This window comes from Cricetulus griseus, chromosome 4 (genome assembly GCF_003668045.3).
Source record: "Cricetulus griseus strain 17A/GY chromosome 4, alternate assembly CriGri-PICRH-1.0, whole genome shotgun sequence".
Taxonomy (NCBI): Eukaryota; Metazoa; Chordata; class Mammalia; order Rodentia; family Cricetidae; genus Cricetulus; species Cricetulus griseus.
The window spans coordinates 70,902,901-70,926,475 of NC_048597.1; the positions used below are offsets into that span (position 1 = coordinate 70,902,901).

At 48.7% G+C, this 23,575-nt stretch overlaps 2 protein-coding genes and 1 non-coding gene across 11 annotated transcripts in view; 2 read left to right on the plus strand and 1 right to left on the minus strand.

The window, feature by feature from the left end:
• Nucleotides 1-837, minus strand: part of Arvcf (ARVCF delta catenin family member) — a 58,556-nt gene extending 57,719 nt beyond the window's left edge. For 3 of the 4 annotated variants that reach the window (XM_035444719.1, XM_035444718.1, XM_027413117.2), the window contains exon 1: nucleotides 614-837. The gene's annotated coding sequence lies outside the window, so the exon portion shown is untranslated. The remainder of the gene's footprint in view (nucleotides 1-613) is intronic. The other variant, XM_035444720.1, reaches the window with a different exon arrangement.
• Nucleotides 838-1,157: 320 nt separating this feature from the next.
• Tango2 (transport and golgi organization 2 homolog) overlaps nucleotides 1,158-23,575 on the plus strand; it is a 44,125-nt gene continuing 21,707 nt past the window's right edge. For 3 of the 6 annotated variants that reach the window (XM_027413129.2, XM_027413132.2, XM_027413134.2), the window contains exons 1-2: nucleotides 4,992-5,095; nucleotides 21,765-21,858. In XM_027413129.2, coding sequence (XP_027268930.1) covers nucleotides 21,803-21,858 — 56 coding nt within the window. In that variant the 5' untranslated portion in view covers nucleotides 4,992-5,095; nucleotides 21,765-21,802. Of the gene's footprint in view, nucleotides 1,182-4,892; nucleotides 5,096-21,764; nucleotides 21,859-23,575 lie in introns of those variants that run through there. The other 3 variants (XM_027413131.2, XM_027413130.2, XM_027413133.2) reach the window with 3 other exon arrangements.
• On the plus strand, nucleotides 20,036-20,109 carry Mir185 (microRNA mir-185). The gene has a single exon (NR_105146.1). It is a non-coding gene; the product is annotated as a microRNA mir-185 (primary transcript).

A 23,575-nucleotide genomic window follows, 5' to 3' on the forward strand; every position in this document is an offset into this window, starting at 1 on the left:
ATGTAAGGGTATCTAGGGAGGAGATCCAAGCGGAGACACCAGACAAGGGATTCCCAGCAGCGCCCCTGCTCCCATTTGTGAGGCCTTAGGAGCAGCGCAGTGCACGGACATCCCCTTGGCATAGCCAAGGCCCTTCGCTCACGATCGGGCATGCCAAACGAGGAAGTTCCCCAGCCTCGCCGCCCCTGGGTCCCTTCGCCGCCCCTGGGTCCCTGTAAAGTTTCCGTAGCTGCCGGGCCCTGGCTTCCAGGTGCTGCGGTGGCTCGCGGAGGGCAAGGCTGCGGGAGCTGAGTCGTGTTGAGTCCGGAATCTGATATCATGAAGCTGGCGCCTTGGCCAAATCCGACAGGGCCCCGAGGTCATGCACCCCGAGGTCTCTCTGGAGACCGGGCGTGGGCGAGGAGCTAGTGGGCAGGCAGAAAAACTGGCTTCCGAACCCCACCCAGACCTTGAGTCCGAGTCCAGGACCCTGTCCCCACCCGAGTCCGCGTCGCAAGCTATACTTTATGCCCAGCTCGCTCCCCCAGCACACACCCCAGCCCTGGCCCGGATGCGAGTGTAAAGCCCCAGGCCCCAGGCCCCAACCGGACCCCGCCCACCCGGCCAAGCTCACCTGGCGCGCGGCGTGGGCGGCTCCGCAGCGCGGCCTCCGCCCCCAAGACTGGTGTCCTCGGGTCCCCAGCGCGCGAGGAGCGGCCTCTCTAGCGCTCTGCACCGACCACGGCCCCCGGGGCCACAACTCGTGCGGGTACGGGGGGGGGCCCTCCCCCTCCCCTACCCGGAGCGGCCAGCGGGCTACCCTCCCACCCCTCCCGCGGCCCGTGCGCAGAGCGGACCTGGCCGGCGACGAGGCCTCCGCCCCGCCCCATCCAACCGCGAATTTTCCCATTGGTAGAGAGACGCGCCCCGCAACCCGCACGGATTGGATGGATGAGCAGAGATTGCAGTTTGCCGTTGGGCTCCTGGTATTGTCAGTCTTAGCGGAAGATCGGCCCCCTAGCGGAGCAGGCCGAGGCCCTGACACCTGCCCCGAATGCTGCGGTTGCAGCGGAGCTGCCTCCTCCCGGCCGCCTTCCGAGGACTTTCCCGGATGGTAGGCCCTGAGCCGCCGCAGCTCGTAGGGCCTGCGGTCACTCCCGGATTCCAGCAACGCTGTCTCCATCACCACCCCCAGTTCGCAGGTATCCTCTAGCGCCTGCTATTTGCCGGACACCGAGCGTCGATCCCTTTTTATTGGCATAGAATGGTATTTCTCCTACAAGGAGAGTTGGGCTGCTGCACCATTTTACAAATGGAAAGCTGAGGTCCGGGGAGGTTCTTGCTTGTTTTAAGAGACCAGGGCGTGAACCCAGTCGTCGGACTTCCAGGCCATGGGGCTCTCTCGTTGCCCTAGCGAGGACAGACAAGGTTAGCAAGGCTGGTAAGGGGTGGGGAATGATTGCATTGATTTCGAGGGCAAAACCAGACTCTGATAAAACTAGGGTTTGTTTCTTCTATCAAGCCCTTGGGTACTCCCCACGCTGCACGAGGATGCTCTTTTCTGGGGCATTGACAGAACTCTCAGTCTGGGAAAGGGGAATTATGTGTTTATCTCTACCCATTCCACCCTGATGTCGGCGTTTCCTCTGCCCTGCTTTTTGAGTCTTTGAGAAACATCAAGGAGCTTCATCCACTACCCGAAAAGATTAACACACATTTCCCTGCCAGGTAGAGAACACCAACCCTATCTCTGCAGTGACATAAGGCAGTGTAGGGGAACCACCAGGGATGCTGTAAACAGGAGATGGAAGTGCAGAGATGAATCTGGCCTGTGCTTGCCTATAAGCCTTTCATGCCCTGGGTGCACAGGGAAATGAGTAACTTCTGGGCTGTGTGTGTTTCCAAGACCCCCACAGACAGTGCTAATAGAGGTCAGTGTGTGTGTGTGGGGGGGGATACACAGAAAGTCATATTTCACCCACCTATGCTGAGCCCAGCATGCTCACCCAATAATGGTTTCTTGGCAAGAACAAAGAAAGTAAAATGCCTGGAGCGACAGGCAGTGGTGGCACACGCCTTTAGTCCCAACACTTGGGAGGCAAAGGCAAGCAGATTGTGAGTTCGAGACCAGCCTGGTCTACAAGAGCTAGTTCCAGGACAGCCTCCAAAGCCACAGAGAAACCCTGTCTCGAAAAACAAAACAAAACAAAAATGCCTGGAGCAAGATCTCACTTCTGGTTCCACCTGTTCTCTAGCAATAAAAGCTGATACCAGGTACTTTTCAAAGTCAAGGCAGTTTGTTACTACTCCATTGGTATTGGCATTTGAAATGAACACCATTTGGCATTCTGGCATTGAGATATTGTTGCAGCTCTGGAAAGACAAGAAAACAGAGTCCTCCCAGAAAGCTTCCCAGAAGTCAGCTCTCATTGTGTAAAGCAACATTACAGATGCCATTTTGGCTAAGTTGCTGTGTGGTGGGGTATTCTCTTTCCTCCACTGGAAGTGGATTTAATAAGCCCTTCTGTCCTCTGGCATGTCTCCAAAGGCATGGGCCCCTAGGTATCCTGGAGCCCTTCTGAAAACCTCATAGCTGCATACTTGCTGATGGTACAAAAGAGGCTGAACATGTCTCTTCTCTGATGGAAGAGGGTGAAAGGAAGACATTCCTCCCAAATTAGCTCAAACTGGGAATGCCACCTTCCAGACACCTGTCTGCTTTAGAGCCTGGTTATCTGATGCACATTGAAAACCAGGGTGAGTAGAGACGGCTTGGTAGGTCTTGGGCTGCTATCTTGCAGTCTGCCTCCTAGGCAGGGGTCAAAAATGGAGCAGAAGACCACAGGTGCCAATAGTTCAGTGTTTCCACCTCCCTCTCATTCTGTCTAGCCAGCTGCTGGCCAACTCTGTGGGGACAGTGCAGAGGAAAGCCACAGGGAGAAGGTGTGTGTCAGAAAGAACTTCCTAAGTAGTCAGCACTTACAGACTGAAAAGGTGGTTACAAAAAGTAATCTCATCGGGGCATTGGTGGCGCACACCTTTAATCCCAACACTCGGGAGGCAGAGGCAGGCGGATCTCTGTGAGTTCGAGGCCAGCCTGGTCTCCAGAGTGAGTTCCAGGACAGCTAAGGCTGTTACACAGAGAAACCCTGTCCAAAAAGAAAAAAAAATGTGGTAAGGAATGTATAATTGGAGGTGGACAGCAATGAGCCAGACTCAAGTGGGAGGGGATTTCAGAGTGTTTAACAAAAATAGGGGCAAGGGTGCAAATCTGGTCACAGGGCCAGCTGCTGCCTGTTCTTGCATCTCTATTAGTGATGGGAAAACTTGTCCCACCCAAGTCCCACTCCAGTATGCATGGCTTGGTGCTTTGGAGACAAACTATTGTGTATCTATTGGCCCATAACCCAGGCCATATCCATTTATTCCCAAGACTAGATCCTACTTGTCCACCCCTATTACCTCTTTTTTGTTGTTTTTGTTTTTGTTTTTGTTTTTGGTTTTTTCGAGACAAGGTTTCTCTGTGGCTTTGGAGGCTGTCCTGGAATTAGCTCTTGTAGACCAGGCTGGTCTCGAACTCACAGAGATCCACCTACCTCTCCCTATTACCTTTTAATGCTGTAGACCAAGTGGTTTAGCTGCTCAGGGCGAGATTGCTAGTGAGAGCACTGAGGAACTGTGCTAAACTGGAGGAGAATGGAAGTCCCTAGCTCGGTCTGCCACCTGCTGGCCATGAGTCATGTGTGCGGACTCCTGTTATGTTCTTTGCAAATGGTTTCCTTTGGCTCTCAGGAGGAATACAGGTGAGGCAGTGAGAGAGCTGGGCAGAACAGCCCCCCCCCCCCATGACTGGGTCTAGTTACACCCTTGCCTTTGCCTCGCTGAGTTTTTGCAAAACATCAGCATTGCAGTTTGTGAGCATGGCACCTGGATCTCCCATACAGCAACTGCCACCTACCATTTTTAAATGTTTTTATTCTATTTAGTGTGAATGCAGCACAATGTATATGTGGCAACCAGAGGACAACTTAAAGGACTCAGTTCTTTCCTTCCACTATGTGGGTCCCAGGGATGGAACTCAGGTGGCCAGGTTTGACAGCAAACATCTATACTCACATGACCATCTTGCTAGCCCTTTATTTTACTTCAACTGAATAGCTTAACTGCTCTGAGCAACTATATTTAGGTCTATAAAGTGGAATGATTGAGAACTGGGTATCAAGACACTGGGTTGAGAGCTTATAGTACATTATCATTGTCCTTATTGTCGTTGTCATCCTTGTCATTTTATTGAGTATTCGCCTTGGGGAGGGACTTGGATGCTCCGCCTTAATGATACTCAGCCCCCTGAAACCTGATGCTAACCGGCACAGGAAGCCCCAATGAATGCCCGGATCCTGTTCTGAAGGCCCCAGTCATTGCCCAAGCATAGTCCAGTCACGGTCAACTCCTTATCCTTGGGCTCTAGACCTGCAAGACAACCTCCATGTCCGTTCAAAGACTATGGAGGTCAAGGTGGAGCAAAAGTCCAAGTTCTATGGTGCTTTCTAATGCAGGAACTGCAATAGATAAGGGGTCAGAGGCCATAGAGACAGACAGTCTGGACTGAATTGGAGGCGACAAAGGGAAGGGAGAGCTATCCAGGACAGATCTAGAGGTTAAGACCAGAGCAACAGCCTAAGGACGGCGGTTCTGGCGCCTGAGTATTTCGGAGTTCAGGGGCTATCTCAATCTCCCAGACATACCACGCAGGCTGGCGTTGCTGTGGCAGCATGAAGGGACCAGACGCCGGCACGACTCCAGCTTTGGCGCAGTTCCAGTCTTGGCGCAGCTGTGGGGGCGGAGCGCTGAGTTCTGAGCGACGGCACACACAGCCAACAAGGCCGCGGCTATAGGTGTGCCGCTCCGCCCTTCGCTGCTGCGCCCAATAGCGAGCGTTCTGGCAGCGGGTTGGGCGGGCCCTGGGCTGTCGGCTGTGGTGCGCGGGTGCGGCACCCGGAAGTCGGCGGCTGCGGAGGAGGTGAGTGTGCGGCGGAGGCTGGGGCTGGCGGGCTGCGCTCCTGGCGGGGCTGACCCACGGTTGGGCGCCGGGCTCCTGGAACACGGTCTGGACCAGGTTGGTCGAGGGCGAGGCGGCCCGCCCCTTCTCGTCCTAACTTAATTTCCCCTTCCCACGGCGTAAAATGGAAACTAAACGGCCTGACTCGGGACTCTAGTCCGACAGACCAGATCTCTGACAATTGAAAGCAGCCCACACGCTACTGAAAGACGTTTCTGATTATTCCGGTCAGAACTGGGTGCGGAGAGGCGGGCGACAGCAGACAGGAGCAGACTCTCTGTGTAAGAGGCTAGATTGGCGGGACAGGGAGCTGCATGGTTGTTGCAGGGTGGAGGGCTACAGCCTCCAGCGTCAGGATCGCTCTGGAGCCTAGTCCTGTCGCCCCTCACCCTGAAGCCTGCTGTGAGGCCTAAGGCCTTACAATATGTCAGAGTAGGCTGCAAGTGCTGGGTCATTCCTGTGCCTGGTATGGACTTTGCTGGGTTGGCTTGGTAAACCCATGTCCGGTTACTGGAGGGCATTGCATGTAGAGTGCATCCAGGCCTGGCCCTCTCTAGGCTCTTTGGAAGCCCAGGTTTTGCTTGTTTTCGTCTTAGACAGTGGGCCAGGAGGACCCGATATTGAAACCCCCACCTGTCTACCCTCAGTTTCTTTCCGGTGCTGCTTCTGCCTGCTAGGGCACCTCTTTAGAGTGAACCTTATGACCTTCCACAGGTCACTGATCCTCAGCCCCCCACCCTTCCCTCAGTGAAGTGTGTCTCTCTCAGCACTCTCTCTAGCTGAACTTGCAGACTGCTGTTTTGCCACTACTGGGCTCAGAGCTGTCTTCGAGGTAGATGTGACAGCAGCTGTAAAGGACAGCTGGGTGACACTGTAAAAGGCATTCTCTAGAAGTCTTTTTAAGGCAGCATTCATTGGTACAACCCTGTCCATAGTGCTCTCGCTAAGGGTCAAGTGTTTCCTACGCTGCTGCAGCCCAGGGTGCTTGGCTTCCAGGCTGTGCTCCTCCGCCTCCGCCCCCCATCATGTGATCTGCTGGAGAAGGTGACTATTGCTCCTCCTCCGGATTCCTAGTGCTCCCACAGGGATGTGGAACGCTCTGGTGCTCTCATCTCTTCAGGTTCCCCTACCATGATCCACAAATCCCACATTTTCATTTAATTTGTGCCTTTATGTCGTTGTTTAGGGGGACACAGGTCAAAGAGGCGTAGCTTCCAGCTGTCACCTTCAGCAGCCTGAGGATTTCCTCTAGTTTTAAGGACCCATTTTCACCAGGCTTTCATGCTGAAAAGAACTCTTAAGTTAGCCAGTTTATGAAGCTGAGTTAGAGATTGTGTTAAAGTTATTTCAATAGAGACTTAAGCAGGAAGATTAGGAGCAAAAGAGTTGCTAAAAAAAACCAAACCAAAAAAAAAAAAAAACATTCCGCAGAGGTTGGGCTTCTCAAAAACAAGTCATTCAGCCTGGCAGGTGTGGCAGCAACTCCTTTAATCCTAGCACTCAGGAGGCAGAGGCAGGCAAGACCCACCTGGTCCTCAAAGGGAGTTCCAGGACAGCCAGAGAAACCAACTGGAAAAACTACCCCCCACACAAAAAAAAGAAACAATTCATTGAGTGAGGTTAAAGTTCTGTCTTGTCTCTTAGATGATTTCTCTTAGCACCTGAAAAGGTTCAGCCCTTGGGTAGGATATCTTTCTATTAGCAGTTTTGTTTGAAGTTCACTCACAATGTTTGGGTAAAGAGATAAGGCCATGCCAAGGTCATATACATTTTTTTCATGCCTTAAGCCCGAGTCATTGCTATTTTAACATAAAATACCTGTAAATGAGGCTGGACATGGCAGCTCAGTCCTGGGATACAGAGGTAGGCAGAACTCTGTGAGTTTAGTCAGAGCTAGACACTGAGAACCTGTCTCAAAAAAAAGAAAAAGAAAATCTGTATATGATGAAAAGAATGTTAACTACTGGCAGCCCATATAGCAGTTGCTGTTAATTGTGCTGGAGTGTTGGCTTTTCAGCTGCTCTTGCTTCTCGAGTCATCTCATTTCCCTGTATTTTCATCCTGCCTCACTGGGACTGCAATCCTCAGTCTGATCACCTGCTTGTGATGTGTGGTAACCACAGCCCTTCCCTGAATGTAGGTGACCACCAGTAGAAAGTGCAAGACAGGAAGGCTTGGAGGAGTCCCAGAAGCCCAACCAAGCGTCTTGTTGACACTGTATTCGGGGGAGGAGAGCCAGAGCCCATCTTTTGGTGATGTGTCAATCAGCTTACAACAGCAGTGACTGTGAGTCTGGCATTTGTTGGTTCAGACCACAGAGGTTGGTAAAGGGCTCCTTGACAACAAGGTCACCTCTTTTTCTCTCAACTATTCATTGTTCTTTAAGGCAGCAATATAGTCTTGACTGACTATCCTAGAACTTGCTGTGTAGCCCAGGCTGGCCTTGAACTCATGGCTGTCTCATTTCTCAGCCTCCAGGGTGCTGAGAAGTGTGTGTGTGTGTGTGTGTGTGTGTGTGTGTGTCTCGCTCAGGCTCGTGCACCCTAGCACACTGTGATGGTCTAGTCAGAGGACAGCCTTTATGAATTGGTTCTCTTTATACTGCATATTCTAGAGATTGAACTCAGGTCAGCAGGCTGTGCAGCAAGGGCTTTTACCTGCTGAACCATCTCATGGACTCTCTTGCAGTGTTGCCTAGACTGTAGATTTGTAATCACCCTGTCTCTGCCTCCCAAGTGCTAGATTACACGTGTGTATGTCATACCCAGTTTCCTTTTGAGATTGCATAAATAATGTATATACACTTAAAAGACCAGCATCCACCTCCCAGCAACTGCTCCCTTGGTACACTACTGACATTTGTTGTGTTGGCACTCTGTTTAAGTGCTTGCTTTTATCCTCTCTTTGGGGAAGTTGTGAGCCAGATTTGTTCCTGCAGAGGTTCTGGGTTCTCTTTCCAGCACCTAGATAGCAGATTACAACTGCAGTTCCAGGACCTTTGCAGGCTCCAGGCATGGTACATAGACATACATATAAGCAAAACAGTCACATATATGAAATAAATGTCTTTTTTCTTAAAAAAAAAGAATGCCATAAACTAGGCAGTGGTGGCACATGCCTTTAATCCCAGCACAAAGGAGACAGAGGCAGATGGATCTCTTTGAGTTCAGAGCCTGGTCTACAAAGCAAGTTCTAGAACAGGCAGGGCTACACAGAGAAAACAAAAACAAAAACCAAGGCAAGAATGCCATATTTTGTCTGGGTGTGGTGGCCCACACCTTTAATCTCAGTATCTGAGAAGCAGTTGGAGAGATCTCTAAGACTTTGAGGTCAGCCTGGTCTATATAGAGAGTTCTAGACCCGCCAGAGCTCCTGCTTCAAAAAAACAAACAAAATACCCTATTTATTTGTTTTTTAATACATAATGAGGTGAATAGGAGCCACTTAAAGGCCAGGCCTGTCCCTATTGTGGGGCTGGAGGATGGGGAGCAGGCTGGCCTCCTACCAAGGGGAGGCTGAAATGCAAGACTACCCTGTGTCCACAGCTTCCTGTCATGTTTGGTTTGTGCTGTTCCTTTGAACTGTGAAGAGACAATGACACCCTGGTGTGAGGCTGAATTAATGTCTTCAGAACATAGGGGAGATCTGAGAAGAAGGTATCACAGGAGAGAATTTGTCATGGTGAGCTGCTGTGTAATAGCTGGAATGAACAGCACTGGCTTAAGGAGCTCTGGCTGCCAAGATGGGAGGGGAGGAGAGCGCTGTTGCTGATTGGTTGCCAGGAGAATTTCCAGACGTCAGGGTTTCTTAGCCAAGGTCTCAGGAACGGTGACACAGTGTTCCATGTGTGTTTACCTCCTCTGTTGGCAGCTCCCTGGAGCCCAGATCACAGCCCAACACACCAGGAGTTTCTGTCTGTCTCTGTTTGTCTCCTGCCAAAAGAACGGCTTCACCCCCAGGGACTACCACAAACAGCAGCAATTTGGCTGCTTGAGGTGGGCTGGAAGCCTAGGGGACCTGTCCACTGACCATCCTCCCCAGACAGACTAGGCAGCCTTAAAAGTGCATTTTCACTCCTTGTATTTAAATGTGTTAGATGACTGCCCAAGTCATATGGCCTCCGTCCAAAGCCTTGATCCATATAACCATGGTTGACTGTCTCAAATTGTTAGACCTCCATCTGGGAAGTCAGAAACAAAAATGTCTCCTGTTCTGTGTGTGTCCCTGCCTCTCCATGTTTCTGCCCACATGCCCTGCTTGCCTGTTCCTCTATGCCTCAGGCGTGCGTTGCACACTGCCCAGGTGAGTGATGCTCTTGTCAGGCAGTCCACCTGTGCTCTGCCCTGTGCCCCTGTGTTCTGGATCATGACACATGTAGTCTTACCTTCTGTCTCTTCTCCACCTGCATCAGCATGTGACGAGCAGATTGTATAGGCTTTCTTCCCTGAAACATGCTAACTGCAGGTTTTCAGCACCTCACTTGATGGATTCTACCAGGGAGCCCAGCCATTCACAGTCAGATGCAGAAACCATTGCTGGCACCCAGGCCTCTGTTTCCTGTCCTCTGCCTATCCTTGAGACCAGATGGTCCTGTCTGACTTCTGACCCCATGAACAGATCTTGCTTATTTCTAGTCACTATTTACAAGACAGAGTGATACTTGTCCTCCTGGCTACTGCCTCCCTGCTGCTGCTTCAGGAGCTGGGACTTGTTGCTTTTGCCATTGTGCACTGCTTCAGGACAGAGACAGCACCATTGGAAGGATACAAGCTGGCTTTAGCTATGAGGGCTTCAGGTGTAATGTTTTAGAGCACTTGTAAACAAGATAGCCATGATTGGGGCTGTGGGTTCCGTCCTCAGCACCACATGCACAACAGTATTGAAGGCTGAGCACCTCATTGTGATACCTCACAGGCTTTGGTACTGGAATGCTATCTGGCATGGCTAACAGAGATAGTACTATTACTGGACTTTATCACTGCTTGTTTCCCAACACAGTTCTATCAGTCCCCGGTAAACCAAGTAAAAGACCCAAATTAAGGGACTAGAGAGACCGATCACCTGTTAAAAGCACTGGCTGCTCTTGCAGAGGATCCAGGTTCAGTTCCCAACACCTACATAAGAGCTCACAACTGTCCCTAGGCACATACAAGGCACACAGATACACAGACACACATGTGAACAAAACACACATAAAATAAATCTTTAAAACATTGAGTACCCAATTTAATAGTGGCAAGTAGAAAAGGATTTATTCAGTGTGGCCATATTGGGAAGAACTACAAAAAGATTGTGTAACATACCTGCCCCTCACCCCGGGGCTGTCCAGTCAGATGCTCCAAGATGGGTTTCAGGTGATCATACCCTTGCATTTATAGTCTTTAGAGAAGGAGCTCTGAATTTAGCAGATTGATGCTAAATCAGAATAATTTAGGAAACTAATCATGGTGTTCACCCTACCTCAGGGCTGCTATGTGCCAATGGCTTAGCAGTTTAGGGAAGGTGGTAGATAACCTGTAAAGCCTGACTGACCCCTCCACTCAGGGGGTGAGGGAGCAGCCTCTCAGATCTCACATCCTTTGGCAGGGTCCCTAACCTGAGGGTGCAGATAGGAGAAGGTGAGAAGTGTCACTCAGCAGTCTGCAGGTCACTTTACAGGATGTGAGTCTCTGGTGACCTTTCCATCTGGCTTCCCTAGGTTTCTACCTTTTCTCCCAGCTGGAGATTCCTAAGAGAATTCGGGCTCCTAGGGTACCTTGTTTTAACCATTTGAGTAGTTACGCATTTATTCAGTGTATCCTTATTCCTTCCAGAAGTACCAACTACATTGCAACATTCGATTATCCAGGTAGGCTTCTAGAAGATTCTTTTTTTTTTTTTTTTGAGATGTGGTCTCCTGTACTCCAGAACTTGAACTTGCAGAGTGGCTGAAGATGACCTTGAACTTCTGATCTTCCCGTCTGTCTCCTAAGTGATAGAATTCTATGTATGTAATTACCATTGCCACAACAGAATAGCCAAAGCAGGCTGACTTTATAACAAAATTTTTTTTAGCTCATAGTTTTAGATGTTGAAAGTCCAAAAGGTACAGAATCTGGAAAGCCCTTGCACCCGACTTGCTGCATCACCTGGCAGATGGCAGTGACAGGAGCATATGAGAAGGCTCTTACAATATTTTGCATTTTCAAAAGCCTCATAAGCCACATCCCCCACTTAGTCCCTTCCAAAGCCAGAATGCTCATTGATTCAAGAGCCTTTCTCTAGCCTAAATTATTTTTTCCTGTTAATTTATTCTTATGTGTATTGGTGTTTTGCCTACATGTATGTATGTGCACCACATTCATGTATTGGATCCTCTGGAACTAGTTACATACAGTCTTAAGATACTAGTTACATACAGTCTTAAGATACTAGTTACATACAGTCTTAAGATACCATGTGGGTGCTGGGACTTGAACCCAGGTCCTCTGGAAGAATAGCCAGTGCTCTTTTTTTTTTTTAATAATTTATTTAACTTTATTTTATGTGCATTGGTGTGAAGGTATCAGATCCCCTGGAACTGGACAGTTGTGAGCTGCCATTCGGGTGCTAGGAATTGAACTCAGGTCCTCTGGAAGAGCAGTCAGTGCTCTTAACCTCTGAGCCATCTCTCCAGCCCCCTAGCCAGTGCTCTTAACCACTGAGCCATCTCTCCAGTTCCCTAGACCCAAACTCTTAGAGGTCTTATCACCTCTCAGCACCACCACCCCATGGGAGTGGAGGGCTTCGTTTGGGATTTATCCAAACCCCACAGTATTTGTGAATAGCCAAGAAAGAAGCCAGCTCTCCAGACATTAGAGCATGAACTGGGGTGAAGGCTAACTGCTGCTTGAGGTGTCAGGAGATGATGTGATAAAGTGGGGCAGGCCGGACAGCCCAGGAAGAAACCCAGGGATTGGCTGTGCATTTGAGAAGCCCAGTTTTGTGCCTCCCCCCAACTTGCACCATCCAAACAGACAGACAAGGCCAATAGAAGAGCCAGAAAGAGGGGAAATCTCACTTTGGGATAGGAGATACAAACCTTGTACAGTAAAGATGGAACTTTAAGCAGGTGTGGCATATACCTGTGATCCCAGGACTCAAGAGGTAAAGGCAGGAGGAAGAGGAGTTCAAAGTCAACCTTGGCTAGTGAGTTCAATGCTATTTATTGTAACTTAAATTTAGGTTCATGGGAAGGAGCTGACATGAAATCAGCCCTCAAAAGAGCTTTGTTAGTGGGCAAGCAGGCCCTCAAGTCCAAAGAAGAGCTTCATTTGGAAGGATAGCTTGCTATGTGTATCATGACAGGGACCTGAAGGCAAAATACACTCCTGTCTTAGTTAGGGTTTTCATTGCTGTGAAGAGACATCATGACCACAACAATTCTTATAAAGAAAAACATTTAATTGAGGTGGCAGCTTAACAGTTCCAGAGGTTCAGTCCATTATCATCATGATGGGACGTGGTGGGCAGACAGACATGGTGCTGGAGAAGTAACTGAGAGGTCTACATCTTGCAGGCAATAGGAAGTGGTCTGTCTTACTAGGCATAGCTTGAGCATATATGAGACTTCAAAGCCCACCTCCACAGTGATACACTTCCTACAACAAGGCCTTATCTACTCCATAGGCCACACCTTTGGGGCCTTTTTTTTTTTTTCAAACCACCACAACCCCTCAATTCTAAAATAGAGATATAGCATGACCATAGACAGCCATGACTGGGCCCTAAAGGGAAGAGAATCTTCCCTTCAAACTGTGGAATTGGGTTTTTTAGGGAAGGTAAGCAGGCTCCATACTGAGGGTCTGAGCCCACATTCCAGAAGCAGAGAGGCAGCACTGGGTAGGATTTAGAGTTGGGGGCAGGGCTTGTTTTATCCTCAGAAACCTGAATGCTCTGACACTCCTAAGTTCCCAGCATACACCTAACAGTTCTTTGTCTTGAAGGACCAGACTGCCTGGGCTACATGAGATAAGACTTTTGCTAGGCAGCTCCACAAAGCTGAAGGGCATGGCTGGTCATGTAGCAGGCATGTAGATACCCACACCCCACCAAAAAGTAGGGAGCCTCACCTGGAGAATGGGGTCCCAGGAGAGGTGGAGGGACCTCAGAGGCAATCTGAATGGTCAGTGACTACTGGGACAATTCTTGGAAGCATTAATAGCAAATGAGCCAGGAATACCTGAAAACTCCTTCCCGATCAGCTCTGTACCAAGAATATGAGTGTGGTGGCACACGCCTTTCATCCCAGCGTTTGGGAAGCCGAGGCAGGCAGATGTCTGAATTTGAGGCTAAACAAACAAACAAACAAACAAACAAAAAACCAGCTCAAATGCAGGATGCTTTCTTTCTTTCTGGTTTTCAGAATTGGCTAGTTGTTAGGACTGGGGAGTCCGAGCCATGATTCTGGAAAGACTTCCACCAGCAGCCTTAGGAGCCTGGAAGTCCTGAACATCATGGTGAACACTCTTTCCCTTCACATCTTGCACATCCTTCTGGCATGGCCCGGGGTGCCCAATAACACCAATATGTGTGGGATGCACTGAAAGTTTTACTTCCTGGCAGTGACTGTGCCTGTGGTGGTGACTGGCAGCCTTGAAGTTCAGCATGTGACTTAGGTTCAGTCCTAGTGCCCCTCCCCCTCATCTTCCTGGCATGGTCAGCAAGGTCATTGCCAGGTCCTGAGTGCTGTTATTCCTGGTCCTTACTCAACAGAAGCCACATGTGTCCTAAGCATCCATTCTAGTTAGGGCTGGCCAGTGTCTATTTGCCATGACCCTGGTGATATAGCTGGAGGTGGGGAGGCTCTATAGTTAAGGATAGATCAGAAAGAGCTAGGATACTCTTAAAGTTGAAAGTATTGATGGTCATAGGACATTGGTAACTTCCTTTGCTATCTTGTCTGTATAGATGGACCTTGGCTGTCTTCAGACATGGGCAGAGCTGTATAATGTAGATGTTTATCCATTCATTGTGTATTGACCAGTCCCCCCACCCTCATGCTCTAGAAAGTGGGCAGCTCTCTGCAGAGCAGAGTATATACCAGGACTCTGTCTGATCTGGGAGGAATTCCTATGTAGGCAGGGGACAGGTGGTAGTGGAGGTTTTGTGCTTTACACATACTGGAGAATCTTTGACCACTTTTCCTTCTAGTGTCTGCCTAAGGCATTCTAATTTTCTGTAAACACTCCAAGAATAAAACTAATGCTAATAAAATATGGGACTGGCTGTACTTTGTGATACTCAATTTTTAAGATCTATTTATTTATGTATTTTATGTATATGGGTGTTTAGTCTGAATGTATGTCTGCACAGCAGGAGAGGGCACCAAATCTCATTACAGTGCTTGTCAGCACCATGTATTTGCTGGAAATTGAACTCAGGACTTCTGGAAGAGCAGCCAGTGCTCTTAACTGTTGAGCCATCTCTCTAGCCCCTGTACTACTCAATTTTTATAATCCAAATCTAACCTGTCTACTCTAGGCTCATGTTTTCCTTGTTCCCCAGGAGGCATCATAATTTTGGGAAACTATGGAACCTTTAAGGGTGAGGCCTAGTTGGTGAAAGTGAGCATGGTGGCTCATACCTTTAATTTCAGCATGTGGGAGGCTGGGGCGGGTGGTTCTTTGTGAGATTGAGGCTAGCCTAATCTACATAGTTCCAGGACAGCCAGAGCTGAGACCTTGTTTCAAAAAAAAACAAAAAACACCGCTAAGAACAAAAAAAGAAAGGTCATTAGTGGTGTGGTGGGCCTTTGAAGGTTATACCTACCAGTGATTCAAACTACTGTCTGCTTCTTGGTCCCCCGTGACATGAGAAGCCTCCGTCACATGCTGGGTCATAGTCTCAACCATACCTTTCCTACCATGATGGTCAGAAACTATGAGCCCCAATCATCTTTCCTCCTTGAGTTGTTTCTTTCAGATGTTGTCACAGTGAAATTAAAGAAACTAATGTGGAAAATTGACCAGGAAGGTAGGGTCGGTTTTTGTTGTGTTTTTTTGTTTTTTTGTTTTTGTTTTTTTCAATTAAGCCTGGTGGTGTGGTTTTTAAGCCTTTGGAACTGTTCTGTAAGGTGAATTCACAAGTTTGGAGAGGTGGGCTAGAGAAGCCCCAAAATGTCTTAAGCTTCATTCATTGAACGATTCTGGTGTAGTTGAGTGGGCAGAATGCTCCTGGAAATGCAGGTGGCAAAGACTGTTTCTGAGATTTCAGAGGGACAGAGACTCCTGGCAAGTGAACCAGCACCCATCCAGGTTCCCTTCTGTCTAGTAATTTTTCTACATCCTGTTAGTGTCCTGAAATTTGAATGATGTTAAACTCAAAACTAATGGACTAATCAGTTTGTTGGAGGAAATTTAACCAGGTTTTTAGTGAGAATTAGGAGCAAAAAGAATGAAAGGAAAAAACATGTAGTTTGGCCAGGAAGGGAGCCTGGATGTATTTAAAAGTGTATGTGAAGCTAGTGTGGCTAGAGTGGCCAGAGCTGTTAGTGGCATCTTGGGAGGCAGAGAGGCTGGTGGATATCTGTGAATTCAAGGCCATCCTTGTCTGCAGAGTGAGTTCCAGGACAGCTAGAGCTACACTGAGAAACCCTATCTCAAAAAAAAAAAAAAAAAAAAAAAAAAAAAAAAAACAGGGCTGGAGAGATGGCTCAGGGGTTAAGAACACTGACTGTTCTTCCAGAGGTTCTGAGTTCAATTCCCAGCAACCACTTGGTGGTTCACAACCATCTGTAATGTGATCTGGTGCCCTCTTCTGGCCTGCCCTGTATACATGATAAATAAATAAATCTTAAAAACAAAAACAAGCCACATTGGAAAGGTGCCTTGAAGGCATTTCAGGAGGTTACAGGACCTCACCCATCAAAGGCTCCAGGGCAGAACACTGAAAACTCATTTGAAAAGAGTGAGATGTCAGTAGATCAGGATCTGTCTGCCTGCTGAAGTAACTTATAGATGTGTTAGAGTTGGGGAAATGGGCTTCCCTCTGGCCCAGGTGTCCAGATTCGTGGTTCAGGCATGGCTAAGGAGTCTGTATTGTGTGGCTGTTCTGTGGGTGTCAAGCCCTATGCTTGACAATATGAAGTAAAGCCCCAGACCTGGCGATGGAGATCAGCCACTTAGGTCTAGAGTCCTCCTCATTCAGGGGAGGATCTTGTCCTTTCTGTCAGGTGAAGTAGAATGTAGGGCTCTTGGAATCACTACAGAGTTGCTATATGGACTTTGACAATATAGCACTTGTATGTAGTGCTTTGCATTCAGGGAGTTGTGAATATTCTCTGACTATGAGTGTCTTAGTGTTATATTGCTGTGATGAAACACCATGACCCAAAGCAAACTGGGAAGGAAAGGGTTTATTTGACTTCTACATCACAGTTCATCATCAAAAGAAGTCAGGACAGGGGTGGTAGTTTGGGGAGTGAGAGGGAACTAGGATTGGAATGCAAAATAAGATTGTTTTTTAATTTTAATTAAAAAAAAAGTCAGGACAGGAATGCAAACAGGTCAAGAACCTGGAGAAAGGAACTGATGCACAGGTCATGGAGTAGTCCTGCCTGTGGCTTGCTCAGCCTGCTTTCATATAGAACCTAGGACCACTAGCCCAGGGGTATCACCACCCACAATAGGTTCCATTAAGAAAATGCTGGGGCTGGAGAGATGGCTCAGAGGTTAAGAGCACGGGCTGTTCTTCCAGAGGTCCTGGTGGGTCATGGCCATTTGTGATGAGATCTGGTACCCTCTTCTGGTGTGCAGACAGAGCACTGTATATATAATAAATAAAATCTGAAAAGAAAAGAAAATGCCCTACAGGCTTGCCTACAACCCAGTCTTATGGTGGCATTTTCTCAGTTGGGGTTCCCTCCTCTCAGATGACTGTTAAGTTGACATAAAATCAGCCAGCACAATGGGCACACTTTTCAATTCTGAGAGCTTGTTGGCCTTCTTGTTTTGCTTTTGTTATTTCCCTATTTTCAGAGACTGTATTTTCAACTAAAAATTGTTATGCCTGTTTTGGAACAGAGAGAGAGAGAGAGAGAGGGAGGGAGGGAGGGAGGGAGGGAGGGAGGGAGGGAGGAGTGCTGCTGGGAGGTGCAGTACTTTGATCCCAACACTTGGGAGGCAGTGGCAGGAGGGAGGATCTCTGAGTTCGAGGCCAGCCTGGTCTACAGAGTGAGTTCAAGGACAGCCAGGGCTGTTACACAGAGAAACCATGTCTTGAAAAAGACAAAAAAAAAAAAAAAAAAAAAAGCCCCAAAGAAGAAGAGTGCTGTGTGTTGCCAGGGTGTCCTGCTGTAAAGAGGCTACTTAGGAAAGGCAGGGGTTCTGAGGCTTCATACTGTTTTCTTATGAATATGAGTGTTTTGCTTGCATGTATGAATCCTACAAAGGATAAAAGAGGGTGTCAGGTCCCTAGAGCTACAGACATTTGCAAGCCATTATATGGGTCCTGGGAACTGAGCCCAGATCCTCTTACAAGAGCTGTGCATACCCTTAAGCACTGAGCCATCTTTCCAGCCCTGTTTGCTTTTTGACTAAAGCCTTTGAGATCTGCTACAGCCAAGGTCCAAGGGGATCTGGTGGCTATGTTTCTCAAGCTAGTAGCAGAACTTGTTATTGTCACATGGTGATGGTTTTGCAGGCTTACAGGATGCAAGAATTTCAGGGACATGGAGGCCTGCTCCTAGACCAAAAGTTCTCAAACTTCTTAATGCTCTGTCCCTTTAACACAATTCCTTATGTTGTGGTGACCCCAACCATAAAATTATTTTTGTTGCTACTTCGTAACTGTAACGTTGCTGCTGTTATGAATCATAATGTAAATATATGATATGCAGAGCATCTGATATGCAACCCCAAGGAGTTCACAACCTTTTTTTTTTTTCTAGGAAAGTCTTAGGCCAGGCAGCGTGCAGCAGGGCTAGATTTCCTGAGTACATGACGTTTAAAACTATAAGGATGAAGCATAGGCTGTGATAGAAACCCTTGAATGTTGGGGGTGCCAGGAATGTGAAATGTCACTGAGGGCAGAGCCTGGAGGCAATGAGTGGAGCTGGCTCATCTGTGCTCCAGGCAAAAGGACTGTGGGTTGGGGCTGGCCAAGCCCTGTGGAGCCTACATCTCACTGCGTGCCATAGACATCAGACTTGGAGCAACAGAATTTAATGTTTTCCCTAGTGGGTTTCTGTCATGTTTGATCTAATCTTTCCTTACTATGTAGTGTGGCTGTGTTTAATCTGGGTTTGACCAGTTACACAGCTTATGATCAGACACAGGCTCCAACAACAGTTCTCTGGCCCTATGAGAACTTACTGGGGCAAAGAGGCAGGTACAACTGGGCTCAGTGGACTGGGCTGTGGAAGTGGCCTGCATGGAGTGGAGCCTGTAGGGTCCAGCCTTTCATGAGGAGTGTAGTGAATCTAGCAGCTCTTGGATGGGGAAGGGAATGAGAGGGTTAGTGTTTCATCAGGAAGCAGAGGCCACTGCATGGCCTTAAGCCAGGGTACTCTCCTCTCTGAGCCACTGTATGGTGATTTCTTGCAGGGCTGAAGTTTAGATGTTGATAAAGAAACCCCAAGACCACCTTTACTCAAGGTAGTTTGATAGGAGGATGCAGAGTTCAAAAAGGCTGTTGTATTCATGTTCATAGTTTATTTCAAGGGATGGATGGATGGGCACAGATTAAGAGACACAATAGAAAAGGGACAGTGTACAGAATCCAGGTGATGCCAGCAGAGGCTCCTATTCGCCAGTTCTCATTGGAGCTGCATGCCCTGCTCAGTTCTCTAAGCAGTAATGTGTGAAACAACACACATGAGATTTGCCAGCGACCTGCTAACCTGGGTACCTAGAGTTTTACTGGGACTTCATTTGTGGATTTGACACATTTTTAGTCTATGGGGCTGACTTACTGTGTATGCAGCTGATAGCTACATGGCCCAAGGCCATCATCACAAGTCATAGTGACATAGCCACCTGTTTGACATTGCCCAAGGCTTGATGTCAGTTAGGACTTGTCCCAAAAGACATTCCAAAGAGACTAGTTGGAATGTACAGAGTGTGGATAATCCAGGCCTGATCACTGCACACACCTTGACTGCCAGGGAGAGCCCCAAGCAGAGCTGTATACTTGAATTGATGGAAATCACCCCAGGAAGTGAAGTGCTAAATGTTGCGTGGCAGGCCGAGAACACAGTGTGAGCCCCTGTCCAGGGACAGGTGGTGTGAGATCTGGGTGCTCTGGACTCTCTCTGCACTTGTAACCTCAAGAACCTTTGGCACAGATCCGAGTCCCTGGGCTAGCACTTGTTAGTGTGGTTTGTCTCAGGCTTGTTAGTGCTCCCAGAGATCAGCACTTGGCACTGCAGCCTCCTGTGCTCAGCAGGCTCCATACCCTCCTCGCCCATGTCCACAAGTGTCCAGACAGGGGTTTTGGTTTTTTTTCATTTTATTGTATGTGTGTGGGTGTTTTTCTTACATGTATGTCTGTGTGCCACCTATGTGCAGTGGCCATGGAGCCCAGAAAAGGCATTGGATTCCCTGACACGGAGTTACAGATGGTTGTGAGCCACCATGTGCATTCTGGAAATGAATGAACCCAGGTCCCCAGAAGAGCAGCCAGTGGTCTTAACTGCTAAGCTATTTCTCCAGCTCCTCCAGCGAGTTTTGTTTTCTTTTCTCCTCTCTCTTCATGGTGACTGACTAATCGGGTCTTAGGCAATTGCAGAATCCTATTCCATCTTTAAGGACCCTTGTGGTGGACGCCACCAGGCCCTGACAGAGCTTCAGAACTCCATGGGTGCTGAGTTGGAGACACCTGGCACTCACAGGGGCTTGCCAGCAGCTTCTTGGGGAAAATATCTGGGCTCAGGGGAAGGAAGGATCTGCTATGGGACAGGTACAGTAAGGAAGATATGTGGGGTTTGCTGACCAGAGAGGGCAGAGGGCTGTTGGGCAGCGGGCCTGGCTTGAGTGGGGGGTGAGGGATTGGAGAGAAAGGCAGTTCCTGATGGTCCCCTCCCAGGGGCTGGCTTTCCTCTGGTCCTTCTCTCCCAATGACTGCGTCTTCATCGAGGCCGCAGCCCTGGGCTCTGCCAGCACCTCCAACTCCAGGCTGCCTGGAGACACATCGATGGCCTTCCTGTGGACCATGGAGCCCTCTCACGACTCCAACTAGAGGGCTGGTCTACTGCCCGCTTGGGCCAGCCAGGATGGCAGATCCTACAGCTGAACTGGAGAAACACCCTTGTTCTGGCTATATCTGGTGTCCAGTGGCCAGAACCACCTCTGCTAGTGGCTCTGCCCAGTAGCTGGGTACACAGCCTAGGGAGGACCAAAGGTCTCTTGTCTGCCACTGGGAGCTGCTTTTGTGTGTATTGTTAGTGCAGGAGCCCCCATCCACAGCAACAGGCAGGAGGGCCATGGCCCTCCTGAGGTCCCGCATGATGTCAGTTCCTTGCACTGCCTCTGGATAACTGCTGGGCTGTCTCATTAAGCTGTGTTTAGAATGCTCGTGGATTTCCCACTTCTCAATGCCTCACCCTTCCACACACACACAGATCTACTGGGCTTTGCAATTCCTATAGCCCTCATTTCTCAAAGAACTTTTAAAAGTTCCTTTTTGTACTTTGTGAACCTTGTTTTTTTCCTCTGTTACCTTCTCTATCCTGCTTCTGTTTTCCTAGAATCAAACCATGGCTGGTTTGTAATATGCATGTCAATCTTTCTTGATAGCCAAGGTCACTGAATTTCAGGGTTCCTGGCCCCACAGTATGAACCTGTCTCTGTTTCATAGAATACTAGGTAGGCACAATTTCTCAGAGACCACCCCCTTTTAATTAAAAAAAAATTTGTGTATGAATGTTTTGCTTGCATGTATGAGTGTGCACTGTGTGTGTGTACCTGGTACCCACAGAGGCCAGAATAGATGCTATGAGACTGGAGTTACGGATGGTTGTAAGCCACCAATGGGTGCTGGGAATTGAACCCAGGGCCTATGGAAGAGCAGTGAGTGCTCTTAACCACTAAGACAACATTCTAGCCCCACATCCAGATTTCTTACTTGCTAAGCCATCACCCCAGTTTGCCAGATAGTCTGGGGGCACACACATTGTAGCATTTTCCATTGAAAGCTTTCCTGAGCCTGTCTGCTTCCCCAGGACTCTGAGGCCTGGGGTCCATGTGACAAGGGATCACACACTTAGTCCATGCTCACTCAGCACACAAATGTGTGTGCATATGCCCAGCACAGGTTTCTGCCTACCATTAAGTCCCTTGGGATGGTAGGTGTGTGTGCTGAACAAAGGCCTGTGGGGACATGTGTCACAGATCATACCAGGTGAGTAAGCCCTGATGCCTGGCCTTGGGGTGTCGTGGGCTGAAATGAAAGTACCTCCCTCAATGGCTCATGGGGAGTACTCGGTGCCATTTTGGGGGAGAGGATTCACATGTGGTTCCTATTGCTGCTGCTGCCCCTTCCAGTACCCACTCACCACCCCCATGTGGTGTGTCCAGGGTCAGAGGGTGTAATGGGGTGGAGTTACAAGGTGATGCTGATGAGCCCAGGTAAAGGACAATGTCTGATGTTACCAAGCACCTCGTCTCGCTTGTCCAGCCCCACTCACTGGTGGTGTGTTCTGGACCATGGAGGTATCCAAAAGGCCCTCTGACACTGCTGTTCACAACTCACCGTTCTCCTTTTCCCACAGACCTTGTGACCGTGTGAGCAAAGCCACCCTTGCAACCCATGTGCATCATCTTCTTTAAGTTTGATCCTCGTCCTGTTTCCAAAAATGCATACAGGTAATGAATGCTGTCTGCCATGCTGCACTGGGCCTGGGGTACATGGCTGCTCCTCACCACTGGGGTGCCATGTATGCAGGAGACAAACGCAGACCGCTGGGTGGGTGGGCCAGGCTCTGAATGGCTAAATTCTGGTCTCTGGAGGCAACCCACACAGGCTTGGCCCTGCTATCCTGGACAGTGGCTGCTTAGCCTGGGGCACTGGGAGGAGTACCACCCTAGAGCATGGACTCAGAGCTCATGTGCAAGTGTGGCAAGACAGAGGGGCGGTGTGAAGTTCTGTGGGTTGTGATTAGGGCACAGCTGCAGAATTGGGGTGGCTATGACAGTGAGCAAGCTCTTTTGAGGTAGTCTGGGTGGTGGCAGATTGAGGAAAGCATCCATAGGGTTTTTGACTCTTGATCTGAAGCGTGAGGAAACTGGAGTACTAGCCAAGGATGTGGGAAACGGTGGGCAGAGAAAGGTGAACTGGGGGCTAGCCTGTCCTACGCTTCCCAACGTGTGAACTCAGACAGGAGCCGCTTCATTCCCCAGGACATGTCAGTGTTTGTTCACATAAAGAATAAGGCAGAGATTTAGCCCACAACTAGAAGTGGAATTTGAAACTACTCTCTAATGCATTTGCCTAGAGTGTTTTCTTTCTTTCTCTCTTTCTTGCCTTTTTTGTTTGTTTGTTTGTTTTTTGAAACAGGGTTTCTCTGTGTAACAGTCCTGGCTGTCCCAGAACTTGCTTTGTAGATAAGGCTGGCCTGAAACTCACTGAGATCCACCTGCCTCTGCCTCCCAAGTGCTGGGATTAAAGGCGTGGGCCACCACCGCCCAGTGCTTGGAATGTTTTCAAACATTTAAGACACGTTCTAGAAATGATCTGAGTTGTTTCAGTGAGGTTCTCATGCTGAGTCACTATGCAGAACAGCAATCCTGGCCTCTATGGCAATCTCTGGGACTCACCAGTCACCACCTGAACCTCACTGCAAATCACCCTCACATCCAGTTAGTCTGAGACCCTGGGGACCAACCTTGATTCAGTCAACAATAGGATAATTAGAAAACAGGCTTAAGTCACCTGAGCCTTAAATATCAATTGGAAACCAGATGTAGCTCATACCTTGTAATCATAGCACTTGGGGAGGCAAACAGGAGGTTCAAGGCCAACCTGGGCAACATGAAATTCTGTAAGAGAGAAAAGATTGATCACAAAGTCAAGCTTGGTCTCCAGGGCTTACTATGGCTTCACAGATGGCTTTTGAAGTAGGAACGTAGAAGTCTCCGTAGGTTTGATTGAGAATGACCTCCCCCCCATAGGCTAATGTGTTTGAATACTTGGTGTCCTGTTGGTGGAACTGTTGGGAAGGATGTCCCGCGCGCTATATGTTCTCGCCGGCAAGAAATACACGCACAGGACACTCGGATCCTTCTGCAGAAAAGCTTTAATGCGTCTTGAGAGAGGAGAGCATAAGCTTACCAGAGCGGAGACCCTGAGCCAAGAATCCCTTCCCTTAATAAAGGCTGGCAAGCAGCCGCCTGGGACGTGTTACCCTATGAATGGCTTCAGCTCCTCAGGCCAAATGAGCCACGGGATAGGCAGAGATCAAAGGAATGGAAATTACCCAGCGCCTGTGAAATAATTTACATTTGGTGTCCTGCAGGCACCATCATTGTAATGGAGAATGCAGGAACGGCTCCCTACATATCCCCCTTTTTTTATTAATTAATG